The sequence below is a fragment of the Mytilus californianus genome, unplaced genomic scaffold (genome assembly GCF_021869535.1).
Source record: "Mytilus californianus isolate M0D057914Y unplaced genomic scaffold, xbMytCali1.0.p SCAF_8, whole genome shotgun sequence".
Lineage (NCBI taxonomy): Eukaryota > Metazoa > Mollusca > Bivalvia > Mytilida > Mytilidae > Mytilus > Mytilus californianus.
The window spans coordinates 41119682-41135412 of record NW_026262734.1 but is presented as its reverse complement, the minus strand read 5'-3'; the positions used below and the strand labels follow the sequence as shown (position 1 = coordinate 41135412).

At 33.4% G+C, this 15731-nt stretch overlaps 1 protein-coding gene across 3 annotated transcripts in view; it reads left to right on the top strand.

Annotated features, from left to right (window-relative positions):
- Positions 1–12041, top strand: part of LOC127712516 (piwi-like protein 1) — a 46398-nt gene extending 34357 nt beyond the window's left edge. For all 3 annotated transcript variants that reach the window (XM_052218991.1, XM_052218994.1, XM_052218993.1), the window contains 7 exons: positions 4960–5111; positions 6919–7043; positions 8257–8434; positions 8878–9031; positions 9628–9753; positions 10454–10604; positions 10976–12041. In XM_052218991.1, the coding sequence (XP_052074951.1) occupies positions 4960–5111; positions 6919–7043; positions 8257–8434; positions 8878–9031; positions 9628–9753; positions 10454–10604; positions 10976–11092 (1003 nt within the window). In that variant the 3' untranslated portion in view covers positions 11093–12041. The remainder of the gene's footprint in view (positions 1–4959; positions 5112–6918; positions 7044–8256; positions 8435–8877; positions 9032–9627; positions 9754–10453; positions 10605–10975) is intronic.
- Positions 12042–15731: the final 3690 nt, after the last annotated feature.

The window sequence follows — 15731 nt, the reverse complement described above, 5'->3', positions numbered from 1 at the left end:
AGCATTGAAAAAACAACTACTTTGCCGTCATTCTGAAGCAAAACCAGTATTTGTTAATATTTTTCAGAAACATGATAGCTAACAAACATAAAAGCAACGTCATATATAAAAAAACATTTGGCTGAATATTGTCACAACCACAGGAGCAGAGGTCATTTTTCATTGTATTTGTGAAGGCAAATTATACACATTCAGCATGAACAAAATATACAGTTTTGCATCCACCTCCATTTAAGTTGTGGTTATAAATATAAAGTATCGATGTTTCTAGACAATAATTTTCAACAAAATATTTGGGATGCAGGGTGCTAGGATGGTTTCTATGGAAACCAAAATGAGTCATTTTAGTTTTTTTCAGAATTTCGACCATGTTATTAAGATTACCCGAAAACAGTAATTATTATTATACCTCAGTATGTTTTTCTATATAAAAAAGAATGAAATATTTGTGCTATTTCATTCCACAGACTATTTGCCAGTCAATAGTTTCAAAGGCTATTACCCCGGTCAATAGTTTTATAAACATATTTCCCATACTTTTTCATACTATTTTTTTATTGGACAACAATGACGTCATTGGCTATTCTGCTTGGATTTGTGCGCTTGGCAACGTTAAACTCTGAAATATCGTAAACGGTATAATCTGTATGTGTCTGTCGTCGTTATTTCAAATTAAATATATTACTTACCAGAAAATCTATGTGACATATTTTAAGAACTAAAGCATAACAAATGTATGGTATTGGGGTGTCATTGTCTTCATAATCTGGGATTGCTTTGGTGAATGGTAATATATGATAGCTAGCGTTTATTATATCATTTTATGCACAGGAATTTTTACACAAGGATTCCTGGTCTTGATATCAGTAAATAAAATATTGACAAATACCACACGAGCAAAAAAAAAAAAACCTGATAGTTCACCTTGTGCATGTTTATGTGACTATTTGGTTTTTTTTTACAAGTGGTGTATGTAATCTTTTTAGAATGTTGTTTTGTTCGGTATAATAAAACACTTACTGACTGGTTATGAGTGTAATAGCAAGTTTGTTGTCCCTTTGAAACTAACTATTGCCCTCGGCTTCGCCTCGAGCAATAGTGGGTATCTCAGGGACAACAAACTTGCTATTACCCTCATAACCAGTCAATAGGTGTATACTATTGAATGACTATGATGTGAAAACTATTGAGCATTAAATGACCTTCAATTTAACCCAAGGTCAAAGGTCATAGATGACCTTGAAATTTGACCTTGCGTATATTAATTGGATTTTGTAAGAAAAGATAAAAAGAACCAAACAATACATGAGGAAAATGTTCAGGATGATTAAAGCCACTGTTTTGTTTACAGATCAATAGTAAGAAGTCAAGGTCTTGTCAAAAGTGCTTAGCAACCACCCTTATTTGATACAAAAGAACCTAGTAACCATATATGTTTTGATTCAGGACTGTATGGATTATTACATAGACCCTACCTGAAAGGTCAGGGGTGAATGTTATCACACTAGTCCTTAGCAACCATTCATTTATAGTTTACATGTGCCTAGCAACCATTCATTAATATTGGAAAATTGCCATGCAACCATTTATTTGTATTGGAAAAGTGCCTAGCAACAATATATTTTCGGTTTCATTGAGACAAAAATCAGAAAAAAATTGATATCAAACATGCAGTTTAAATAAAACCCAAAACGCAGAAAGGTAGAAAAATCATTATTCATGGATAATATATGTTAAGGAATTGATTTCCAATTAAGTTATCTTAACTTATTTGTTGATCGTATATGGCTGATCTATTTCCACTAACATTTTAATCAAATCTATAATACTTTTCTAGAAAATAGCCAAAAAACAGTTTACTGTTTATTTATTAATTTATTTAATGACAATTTGTCACACCTGGGACTTACATGAATAATACAGTCTCTTGGTCCCAGGTTGTCTATTCCTTCATTTTTTTGGAAATATCAAATACTACTAGCTATTTTTGTTTTTAGAGAAACCATTATTTTATTAAAATGCTTATTGTATTTCGATACTGTGCAAATAAAAATCTTTCGATAAAATATTAATATAATTTGCACTATAATTTGGACATGTATATGTACTGTATTTTTATGCCCCTGCCGTAGTGGAGGGGGCATTAAGTTTTACCATAGTCTGTCTGTACATCCATACGTCCCGAAATTGGTTTCTGTTCTCTAACTTTAGTTTGCCTCGACCAAATGTTATGAAACTTATACACAATGCTAATTACCTCTAAACACAGATCAAGTTTGAATTTGGGTGGTGTCACTTTTATCTTTCTAGAGTTATGCCCCTTTACAAATGGAAAAATTGCTGAATTTTTCGTTTCCATTCTCTAACTTAAGTTTGCCTCAACCAAATTTTATGAATATTATACACAATGCTTCTTACCACAAAACACAGATCAATTTTGAATTTTGGTGGCGTTACTTTTACCGTTCTAGAGCTATGCCCCTTTACAAATGGAAAAATTGCTGAAATTTTCGTTTCCGTTCGTACGTCCCGAAATTGGTTTCTGTTGTCTTACTTAAGTTTGCCTCAACCAAATTTTATGAATATTATACTCAATGCTTATTACCACAAAACTCAGATCAATTACGAATTTGGGTAGCGTCACTTTTGGTTAGTTAGTATATATTTTGAAATATCAGTGAAAGTAAAAATAACCTTAGACATGCTCTTGTTGTAAACCTATATATATATATATATATATATATATATATATATATGCCTGGGAAAACAGCCTTAGTACTTATTTCGTATGATTTAAAGTTTCATGAACACTAAATACACACAAAAAATATCTGTGATGTTTTAAGTCCAGAACAGGAGACAGCGTGGTTGATGATTAACTGAAATACACAGGAGTAAAATGTGCTTAAAAGGAATTTGACATTCTAATTGAAAGAAAGAATTACCTTTATTGTAAAAATTACGGAATTTTGTCACAAGGGATCAAAACATTGATGATTGCTAGGCATTATCCATCTATATGAGAATGGCCACTTAAGTCTTTGGTAACGATATTGACCCCTCACCTTTCAATAAGGATCTATATAACAGTTCATATTAGTCTGAACCCAAAAATGTATGGTTGCTAGGTACTTTTATATCAGGTAAGGGTCGTATCTTAAAAAATTTGACATGACCTTGGTCTTTAGCATTTAACCTTGTTACCAAATAAAAGCAATAATCGTTCTGAACATTTTTAAAATTCAAGGTATGGGTATATTTGTAACCATTTCTGACAAAATCTAATAAAAAAAGACTCAAGGTCAAAGGTCAAGGTCATCAATAACCTTTAACCTTTAGATCAAACTTAAAGTTATTGAATGCGCAACATTTTTCAATTGATTTTCATCCTTTATCTGTCATAGTTTATGAGATAGTTTAATTATAAGGGCAAAATTATTTTATAAAATAAAAAAAAATCACTTTTAGGTTCCCTTAGCAACCACCCTAGGAACCTGAATCCCAAACCTTTAACTATAAATTATTACTAGGCAACAGTGTTAGTTTACATTAATAACTTTAATGTAAATAGGTGTGGATGCAAAAATGTGTAATTAGTTCATGTAAAATGCCTATAATTTGCCTTCTTGAATACAATGAAAACTCCCTTATTTTAATCAGTGTTGCCACCTTCTCCCCTTTTCATTAGAATTATTTTTTATCTTCCATCTTACTAAGTAAATGTTATATTTTGATAAACAAATGTTACAATATTCATCAAAAGTGAAATGTATGCATGAATACTGACTGAAAATGGTCATTTTTCTACCTCAAAAAACATGGACATAAACAATTATGTTTGTCAATAGCTACCAACAAACAAAATTTCAAAAAATCTGAGACTATGCATGCCGCAACTTGGTTGGTGGTTACAGAGAATTACTAAAAAACATATCCAAGGCAAGGCTTCCAAAACGGTCATATATTCCGGACGTTTGTAAAATGTCCGGTAAAAGTCCGGCTGGGCAAAGCATGAAACGGTCATCTATTTTTTAGTTTTCAAGGCTTTCTTAAGAGACGGTCATTTTAACATAATTCGCGATCTTTTGACCCAACCTTTTGCCTTTAACAGCCACACATTTCCGGTCATAAAAGTGACATGATCATTAAGTACTATCTAAACAACCCCTACTTTAATACCTTCTCATTTTAATCAAGGCTAATTAGTTGTCAAACAGCTGAAATTTACCTGTTCAGGTGACAGGTAAACTATTTTGAACCAGACATTGATCGGTCTATTCAGAGTTATTTTGTTACATTTCAGCGGTTTGCATCTAATTAATTTAGTCAAAAAGATTTAAATTATCAGAAATATGTTTACAAATTTGATTTGGATTCCAGGGTTATTATGAAAGTCTTAAAACAACATATAAGTTTGGGGATTCACTATTTTTGTAAAGAAGCAGCATACCTATTTCAGTTGTTAATTTGAATGTGAAGAATATATTGACATACTGTGGTTTCATAATTATATGGGGGTACTGATTTTTGTGCATTTGGTGGGTAAAGGTTAAATGTTCAATAAAGTACAAATTTTCTATATAAAAATAAGGATTAGAATATTTATTGTTCTAATTTAAAGCCCTTGATGGGCAGCATGACCTATATACACACAAAACAATACACCATGATTTGTAACAAAAAAACATTTTTTTTTTACATTGAAATGATATTTTAAAAATGTTCATATACTTATAGAGCTACATATATTTCTTCATGCATGTATACCAACTTTTCTAAACCATGAAATCAAATATCCACAAAAAATACAATAATATATTTTCTCAATACACGAAAATTGATACCCATATAAGGTAAATGAATGCACAGTACATGCTAAATCTGTTTATTTACAATGTTTATCAATGACACATGTCACAATCAGTAAGGAAATGTTTGACCATTATTTAATTTCTTCAGGGTTGAATTACCTGACGATAGAAACATGTCTTACATCACAGGTCTGAGACAGACAGTAGAATCTACCACACAGCTGGCAGTCTGTGTACTACCTTCCAGTAGAGAAGATTGTTATAATGCTATCAAGAAATTCTGCTGTGTTGATCATCCAGGTAGGTTATCATTAGATTGATCATCCAGGTAGGTTATCATTAGATTGATCATCCTGGCAGGTTATCATTAGATTGATCATCCAGGTAGGTTATCATTAGATTGGTCATCCAGGTAGGTTATTAGAAACTTTTCTTTCTCAGTGTCTTTGATCATCCAAGTAGGTAGTCATTAGAAATGTTCCTTTCTCAGTGTCTTTGATCATCCAGGTAGGTTATCATTAGAAACTTTCCTTTCTCAGTGTCTTTGATCATCCAGGTAGGTTATCATTAGAAACTTTCCTTTCTCAGTGTGTTTGATCATCCAGGTAGGTTATCATTAGATACTTTCCTTTCTCAGTGTCTTTGATCATCCAGGTAGGATATCATTAGAAACTTTCCTTTCTCAGTGTCTTTGATCATCTAGGTAGGTTATCATTAAAAACTTTCCTTTCTCAGTGTCTTTGATTATCCAGGTAGGTTATCATTAGAAACTTTCCTTTCTCAGTGTCTTTGATCATCCAGGTAGGTTATCACTAGAAACTTTCCTTTCTCAGTGTCTTGTGAATGTTTAACTGATTGTTGGTGTTTAATGCCTCTTTCAGCACTCTTGGCTTTATAATGGCGGCCATGTTCTATCGATGGAGGGAGCCTGAGTACCCTGTTGGTGTTTAATTCCTCTTTCAGCACTCGGCTTTATAATGGCGGCCATGTTCTATTGATGGAGGGAGCCTGAGTACCCTGTTGGTGTTTAATGCCTCTTTCAGCACTCTTGGCTTTATAATGGCGGCCATGTTCTATTGATGGAGGGAGCATGAGTACCCTGTTGGTGTTTAATGCCTCTTTCAGCACTCTTGGCTTTATAATGGCGGCCATGTTCTATTGATGGAGGGAGCCTGAGTATCCTGTTGGTGTTTAATGCCTCTTTCAGCACTCTTGGCTTTATAATGGCGGCCATGTTCTATTGATGGAGGGAGCCTGAGTACCCTGTTGGTGTTTAATGCCTCTTTCAGCACTCTTGGCTTTATAATGGCGGCCATGTTCTATTGATGGAGGGAGCCTGAGTACCCTGTTGGTGTTTAATGCCTCTTTCAGCACTCTTGGCTTTTTAATGGAGGCTATGTTCTATTGATGGAGGGAGCCTGAGTACCCTGTTGGTGTTTAATGCCTCTTTTAGCACTCTTGGCTTTATAATGGCGGCTATGTTCTATTGATGGAGGGAGCCTGAGTATCCTGTTGGTGTTTAATTTCTCTTTCAGCACTCGGCTTTATAATGGCAGCCATGTTCTATTGATGGAGGGAGCCTGAGTACCCTGTTGGTGTTTAATGCCTCTTTCAGCACTCTTGGCTTTATAATGGTGGCCATGTTCTATTGATGGAGGGAGCCTGAGTACCCTGTTGGTGTTTAATGCCTCTTTCAGCACTCTTGGCTTTATAATGGCGGCCATGTTCTATTGATGGAGGGAGCCTGAGTACCCTGTTGGTGTTTAATGCCTCTTTAAGCACTCTTGGCTTTATAATGGCGGCCATGTTCTATTGATGGAGGGAGCCTGAGTACCCTGTTGGTAATTAATGCCCTTTTCAGCACTCTTGGCTTTATAATGGCGGCTATAATGTTGAACAATAGACAAAATGATGAGATAAACTATATTGCGATTTCAGTAAATGCTATCAATATTTAAAATGCAAGTTTTTATTTTTTGGGAAACCTATCATGACTTAATGATAAAAACATCACAATGATTTCTGAATTTATAATACTAGAGATAGTGAAATCTGTAAAATCAGATTTACATGTAATATGAATAATAACTGAATTTATATTTTGCAGTGCCAAGTCAGGTAGTACTAAGCAAAACAATCATGAAGAAACAACGGCTCCAGTCTGTGTCTACTAATATTGCTATCCAGCTGAACTGTAAGCTGGGCGGAGAACTCTGGGTAGCATCTATGCCTGTAAGTTATTAAAGAGATAGAATCTGCATTATAGGTGGAAAACTCTGGGTAGCATGTATGCCTGTAAGTTATTAAAGGGAGAGAATCTGATTTATAGGTAGAAAACTGTGTGTAGCATGTATGCCTGTAAGTTATTAAGGGAGAGAATCTGCATTATAGGTGGAATACTCTGGGTAGTATGTATGCCTGTAAGTTATTAAAGGGAGAGAATCTGCATTATAGGTGGAAAACTCGGGGTACCATGTATGCCTGTAAGTTATTAAAGGGAGAGAATCTGTATTATAGGTGGAAAACTCTGGGTACCATGCATGCCTGTAAGTTATTAAAGGCAGAGAATCTGTATTATAGGATGAAAACTCTGGGTAGCATGTTTGCCTGTAAGTTACTAAGTGAGAGGTTCTGCACCAAGGACAGCTTGAAAACTTCTCTGCCTGATTTATATGGATCCCTGTATATAAAGTTTTAAGAAAATTTAGGATATATGTCAATGAGACAGTAACCCAATGACACCAAAAAAACTCAAGACTTTTATCAGCCATCCAAGCTTTTTGATTGATACATGAAGTGGAACTTGTATATAGGTAAAAAGTATAGACATTGAAGGAATTAGGTGTACTATTTTATTTTATATACAAGCTAAGGCATCACTTATATATTTGGTGATTGAAAATTAAATTTATAAAATACCACACAGTGCAACAGACACCAGCAACAACTAACACCTTACTCTTAAAAAAATCCAAACATACAAACAAAACGAACAGCACATGGTCCAGATAGTCTGAACCTGGTACAGGCACAAAATTGGAAACCTTTTATTTGGAGAGGGGACTTTTAAAGATATCCCATATTAATTCTTGTTACTGGGATACCACCTTCATTTCTGATGAAATTGAATTTGTATGAATGAGGATGCCTTAGATGAGTATGAGAATCTGAAAAATATGCAATTGGGAGCCATTTTTTGTGGAGGGGACTTGTCAAAATGTCACACATTAATCCATGTCACCAGGATAGTGCAAACTGAAATAGAATATTGAGAGGATAAACAGATAACTTTACCATGAACTACTGGACAATTATTAGGAATATTGCTCTTAATAATCTTGATATTTACAAAAAGGTCTTCAGTTAAAAGATTCAGTACCTTGTGGCCAAAAAATCAATGTATGCAATTTGTAAATCTTGTGTATAACTTTATTTAATTTTACAGGGCATGACTAATGGTTTAATGATAGTTGGTATAGATGTGTTCCATGACAAAAAGAATAACAAGTCATATGCTGGTGTTGTCTGTAGTTTGAACAGGGAATGTACTCGATACTATTCCTCTGTTACTCCCCAACTAAGTGGACAGGAATTAATTGATGGCATTTATGCAAAGTTTGCTGGTATGTTACAATATTTTTACAATCAACTTCAAATAAATCCTGTTGCTAATGAATTAAACCACTAAGGCAATATGCATAGTTTTTTTTTGCTCCGTGTTGAAGGCCTAACTGTGACTTTGAGATGAAGAACAGCAATAAAAGTGCTGTTCCTTTTCTTTTTGTGTTTTTTTTTAGCTGTGCATGTACTGATTTTGTGTCATGGAGGGATACCCCATATCCTTTTTCTATTAAGGTAGATTTGGCACTCTTTATTGTGTAAACATATCATAATTGTAGACACAGGATCAATATTTCAATCAGATAGGCTATATTACTAGAAACAAAGACAGAAGTAGGAAATTAAAAATATGTTAGAAAATATTTAATTAAGTTGTTGAAATTCTGGAAAAAAATATTGCATGATCCAATGAACACTAAATTATTAATTGTCTTTATCTGTACAGAGGGACTAAAGAAGTACCATGAAGTAAATGGTTATTTGCCTGGAAATATTGTTGTGTATCGAGACGGTGTTGGTGATGGACAGTTAGATATGGTTATGCAACATGAAGTCAAACAGATGCAGGACTGTACCACAGATTTGTATCCAGATGTTCCGTAGGTTTTTAGTCATAAAGAATTTTAAATTAACTTATTTTTTTTAAAGATTTAAAAGTCATTTAAGAATCACTGAGAATTTTAAATTGGGTCTTATTTTAAAAAAAAATTAAAAAACAATTTATAACTAGTACAAATTGGATAAGCTATTGGCTGTTAACAGTTGCTTTGATCTTTACAATGAAGAAGTCATAAAAAAATCCTTATCAGTTTGATTACACCATACACTCCTGACTCTTGAGATGTGATATGTGAGTCTAATTTTAAAATGTCTGCAATACAATACTTAGTTCATTCCAACTAAGATAAACGTAATTTTGTTTCTAACCTACCAGGAACACTGATTGGTTGACATTAAGGTATTTGAGTACTTACATTTGACAAAACTGGCATTCCTGGCTCAAATATCATATTAAAACAATGATCAGCCACTCTTTTCACAAAAAATCTTAAGAGTAAAAATACTTGTAAGTCATACACATTTCATTATAACTTACGATCAGTTTTAATCGTAAGATTTTTTGTGAAAAGAGTCGCAGAGTCTTTGTAAAGGAAAACATTAAGGAAAACTTATCATGTTCAAATTTGTATTACAGGCCAAAGATGGCAGTAGTTATAGTTAAGAAGAGGATTAGTCAAAGGTTCTTCTTCAAAAACCATAATAGTTACAGTAATCCTACACCAGGGATGGTCGTAGATACAGCCCTCACTAAAAGTGAATGGTAAGTCTACTGTTCTTAAGGCAAAAGTATGTGATTTAAAAAAACAAAACATTCCTGCCCCTTTACACACACACAGAATAAAAAACTTATATTTAAATTTTGAGTGCATAAATAATAACAAATAAAATCTTACGGTTCACCCTATAAACAAGAAATAATTGTTTAGGAACAAAAAGCACACTCAAATAATTCTGCCTTGATATTCTAAGATTTCCATACAATGAAGGGTCAAAGGGTCAAACAAGACAAATCAAAGACAAAGGATTGATATGATTCAATATTCCGCAAAGGATTTTCACTAAAACATCAAATTTGCAGGGAGGTTTGCAACCTTATATTATATAACCTATGGTTTTCAAAAATATTAGCTTGTGAAATATGTGAGGGAAAATCTTTATTTCAGTGTTTACTATAAGTATCCATTATAACAGATTTGGAGGTCTTTCTTGTTTATTTAATTAAAAAAGAACAGTCCTAGGTATGCATCTTTTTTATCGTTAAATATATTCCCTACTCTTAACATTTTCAACTTTTCTTTGTAATCCTTCTGACTTTTCCCTAGATTGTTCATCATCAATTATTACCATGCAAACCTTATATTTGTTCGATTTAAAAAAAAAATAAATACCTACTATTTTGTGCAACAATACCTCTATTTACCAAATATAGCTGGTAAACATTGGTACTTCTTTTATTTCAGGTTAGACTTTTTCTTGGTGTCCCAGTCAGTACGCCAGGGGACTGTCTCCCCCACACACTATAATGTTATCTTCAACACTATCACAAGCTTTACTGCAGACAGATTTCAAAGACTTAGCTACAAGTTATGCCATCTGTATTACAACTGGCCAGTAAGTAAAACATTCTTACATATAAGTTATTTAAGAATTATGCAAACATGCAAACTGTTTTTGAATACTTTTTACTTGGCACTTATGACTTATGTAAGAAAAAAAAGAAATTAACAAAAATAACAAACTCTACGGAAATAAAAAAAAAAGGGGGGGGGGGAATCCATTGAGCATGACAAAATCAAACGCTCGATTATATCAACCAATGGAACAAATTGAAAACATGATTTCAATTTATTTGACAATCATGATAAATATTATGTTTCATGGAGGTTTACATATGACTTTTGTGTTGTTTAGTGAAATATTTGTAATTTATATTTTGCTCAATAAGATACCTAATCACCCTTTTTTTGTTTGTTTATTTTCAGGGCACAATACGTGTACCAGCGCCTTGTCAGTATGCCCACAAATTGGCATATTTAGTTGGCCAGAATATAAGAAAGATTCCACATCCTGCATTGTCAGATAGACTCTACTTCTTGTAAAGTGATTGGAAATTTGATCTTGTTCTGAATACGTATGAAATATTTGCCACTTGTTCTTGTTCTGAATATGCATGAAATATTTGCCACTCCACGTTAAGCAAACAATCAGTCTTGTATAGTAATTGTAAATTTGTTCTCGTTTTGAATATGCATGAAATATTTGCCACTTTACGTTAAGCAAACAATCAGTCTTGTAAAGTAATTGCAAATTTGTTCTCGTTTTAAATATGCATGAAATATTTGCCACTTGATGTTAAGCAAACAATCAATCTTGAAAGGGAATTTCAAGATGAAAGTCTGCGATAAAAAAAAAATGATGTCAGAATAAAGCTTGATTCATCTTTGTTTGCTCTACATACAAAAATATAAGACAAACTAAAAAAACGATGGCATAGCACCATTGATAATTTGTAATTTTACAAACATAAAAGACCAGTAATTTATGCATTAGCGGTAATTTCACAATCCACATAATTATTGTAGCTTTCTACAAGTAATACACCTTATCGCTATCTGTCCGCCATTACTGTCCATTACAAACATTCCTGTATAATATTGACATCATAACAATAAATATTTGACACAACATTACAAAAGTGATTGTTATATGATGACGCCAATAGTTCAAGTGTCGCAGATTTTAAAATAGCCATAAGGTTTACACCTGCAGATGATATTTAACATATTTTACAGGATTCTGTAAGCACAAAAAGATTCACATTAAATATTCACAGTAATGGTGCTATTTGAATTTATCTGAGAAGATGTCCTTGCTAATTTTAAGTGGTTAATAGAAAGCTGAATTTGATATGTACATTGGACAATATTGTATCTCCTTTTCATTTAAGGTTTTACATTGTAGCTCTGTGTATTTGATGCTGTTAGAACTTTGTCATATATTATTGCAGAACATCAAAACATTTCAACCTAATAAAGAAACAATACTGTTGTTGTCTTTTTATAGTTTGTTTGTCATAAACATAGATTGTTCTAGCGGGGTTGGGTATATATTGGAATTGCGAACTCAAATGTGCATATTCATGAGGCTGAAATGAATGAATTGAGACAATTAGTTTACTAGAGAAGATTTTTATGCCCCCGCCTAAGCATTAAGTTTTACCCTTGTCCGTCTGTCAGTACGTCCCAAAATTGGTTTCCGTTCTCTAACTTAAGTTTGCCTCAACCAAATGTTATCAAATGCTTATTACCACAAAACACAGATCAAGTTTGAATTTTGGTGGGGTCACTTCAACCGTTCTAGAGTTATGCCCTTTATAAATGGAAAAATTGCAAAATTTTTCATTTCGGTTCTCTAACTTAAGTTTGCCTCAACCAAATGTTATGAAACTTATACACAATGCTTATTACCACAATATGCAGATCAAGTTTGAATTTTGGTGGCGTCACTTTTACTGTTCTAGAGTTATGCCCCTTTACAAATGGAAAAATTGCTAAATTTTTCATTTTTTTTCTAAAAATATCAATGATGTCATTGTTCAAGTAATTTTTAAAATTGGAGTTATCTTCCTTTGTCCATGATTATAGTTGAATCAACTACAATCAATGCTTTATACAATGCAATGTTTAATTTTGCCTTCCACTGATAAAGCACAGATCAAGTTGAATTTGGGTAGTGTCACTTTAACCATTATTGAGTTATGCCCCTTTATTAATCGAAAAATTGCAAAATTTTTAGTTTCCGTTCTGTAACTAAAGTTTGCCCCAACCAAACTTGAAACCTATACACAATACTTATAACCACAAAACTAAGATCAAGTACAAATTTGGGTAGCGTCACTTTTATTGTTCTTGAGTTAAGTCCCTTTATAATGTTGTATGCAAGCGGGGTCATCATCTGTGTCCATGGGGACACATTCTCTATTTATTTTAAACAAATACTCTGTCAGCGTATGCCAGTACGTTTTGCTTAATGCTTAGAATGTTTCCCTTGGGTGAAATATGTCTTAGAGGTTTGTAAAATAGAGGCGAAAGATACCAAAGGGACATTCAAACTGACAAGTTGAAAAAAAACTGACAGAGCCATGGCTAAAAAAGAAAAAGACCAACAGACAAACAACAGTACACAAAACACAACATAGAAAACTAAAGACTGAGCAACACAAACCCAACTAAAAATTGGGGGTTGATCTCAGGTGCTCCTAAGAGGTGAGCAGATAAAGTAGCACATTTAGCTGTATGCTTTGTATGTATGTTTCATTATAATACGTTATTTTGATTGGCAAACAGCAATCTCTCGTCATTCTAAAATTAACCTTCATTTCAAAATGAAATGTAACATTCATGATGACACAAGCTTCCACAGTAAAGTGCACAGGTAAATAAAAGAAAAACTTGATAGAAATCGTGTTTTGATGATCTTAGCAGAGACATATATACACATGTATATATGTCTCTGATCTTAGCAAAAAAAATGTAATTACAAGTATTGAATGCTTCTTTTAGAAATTTTATAGGGTTGTACAAGCATTGACCGTGCACACATTTTTAGAATGAAGCGCCTCTGCGCTTCATACAAAATGTACTTCGGTCAACGCTTTTACACCCCAATAAATTTTTACAAAAAGAAGCATTCAATTCTTAATTTAAAAACATATCATATTCCATAGATGTTTTACACTACTATCACTAAAAAAGGCCATAATTAAATATTCCTTGTACATATTCCATTTTTGTTAGTACCTTTGGTATTTCTTACCTACTTGACTTGACATTACTTGATAAAAGCAGATAATATGACATTACTCTGGAACTATGTGTCCAACCTTCACCAATCTTTGCTTGAATACACCACTTGGAAAGAACAAGACCCCTAGTGATTTTTGGATAAGAAGCACCAAAGGTCGAGGTCACAGTGTCTATCAATCAAGTTGGGGTTTTTTTTGGAAAATTTTTGTTTCTTTTTAGCTACAAATCAGATCTTTGCTAATCTTTGATGAATGTGAAAAAGACGCCTATCAATTTGGAGGTCACTTGTTCAAAGGTCAAGGTCACATCAGAAATTGATAGACTAAAATTTTGGCTTTTTTTGGTTTTGGTTTTTGGTTGTCAGTAGACTCTAATGTGTTCTTAAAGGTTAAGGAAACGTCAGAAATTAAAAGACTTAAATTTTGACAAATTTCTGGTTTTCCATAAATTGTCACCTGTCTTTACAGTGTTAACCATGAAGATCTAGAAAAATACCAATATGACTGGAGCCACCAATTGACTACTTGAAAAGGAGTTGTTGTCTTTACATTAAAATTTTGACCAATTTTGTCGTTACTATCCAATTCATTATCTTGAAAGTTATTGTAAGCAAACAGAAACTTTAGACAACAAAAATGTTCATCAGTAATACAATTTCTAGATTATATGCCGTATCCATGTAGTCAAACCTACATGGGTATCTTTCCATGTCATGATTTGGAAAACAGATGTTATATTTCGTTGGGCACTTAAATTCGTGGATAAAGCTATCAACGAAAACCACGAAAATTGGTACCCCACGAATAAAAGTACTTTCACAGTATCTTGAAAGTTATTGTAAACAAATAGAAACTTAGACAACAAAAATGTTCATCAGTAATACAATTTCTAGAAAAAAATATACTGGAAATAAGAATCTGGTATTAACCCCATATAATTTTTATATCATTTGAACAGTAATTATAAATATACAAATATGAAGGTGTGGTACTATGATTGCCAATGAGACAACTCTCCACCAGAGACCAAACGACGCAGAAGTTAACAAATCTTAGGCCACCATACGGCCTTTAACAATGAGCAAAACCCAAACGGTATAGTACGCTTTAAAAGGCCATGTTAGGTTAGGGTGAAGGTTGGCGCCTGTTAAAACGTTTAAACCCGCTGCATTTGTTTGTACCTGTACAAAGTCCGGAACCTGTTTCAGTGGTTGTTGTTTGTTGATGTGGTTCTTAAGTGTTTCTCGTTTCTCGTTTTTTTTATGATTAGACCGTTGGTTTTCCTGATTGAATTGTTTTACACTAGTCATTTTGGGGCCCTTTATAGCTTGCTGTTCGGTGTGAGCCGAGGCTCCGTGTTGAAGGCCGTACTTTGACCTATAATTGTTTACTGACTGTTTATACATTGTGACTTGGATGGAGAGTTGTCTCATTGGAACTCATACCACATCTTCTTATTTCTATGCAATGTCAAATGTGAAACAATTCAAAAGACAAAAAGTAATATTCATATCAATGCACAGTGTTTTTTTTTGTTGGAGAAATCCCAATTAAAGACAGAATATGCATGTTTGTGCCCCGCCGTAGCGGAGGGGGCATTAAGTTTTACCCTTGTCCGTCTGTACGTCCGTCCGTACGTCCTGAAATTGGTTTCCGTTCTCAGGCTATCTTTAGTTTGCCTCAACCAAATGTTATGAAACCTTATACACAAAACCTCAAAACACAGATCAAGTTTGAATTTGGGTGGCGTCATTTTACCTTTCTAGAATTATGCCCCTTTACAAATGGAAAAATTGCTGAATTTTTCGTTTCCGTTCTCTAACTTAAGTTTGCCTCAACAAAATGTTATGAATCTTATACACAATGCTTATTACTACAAAACACAGATCAAGATTGAATTTTGGTGGCATTACTTTTACCGTTCTAGAGTTATG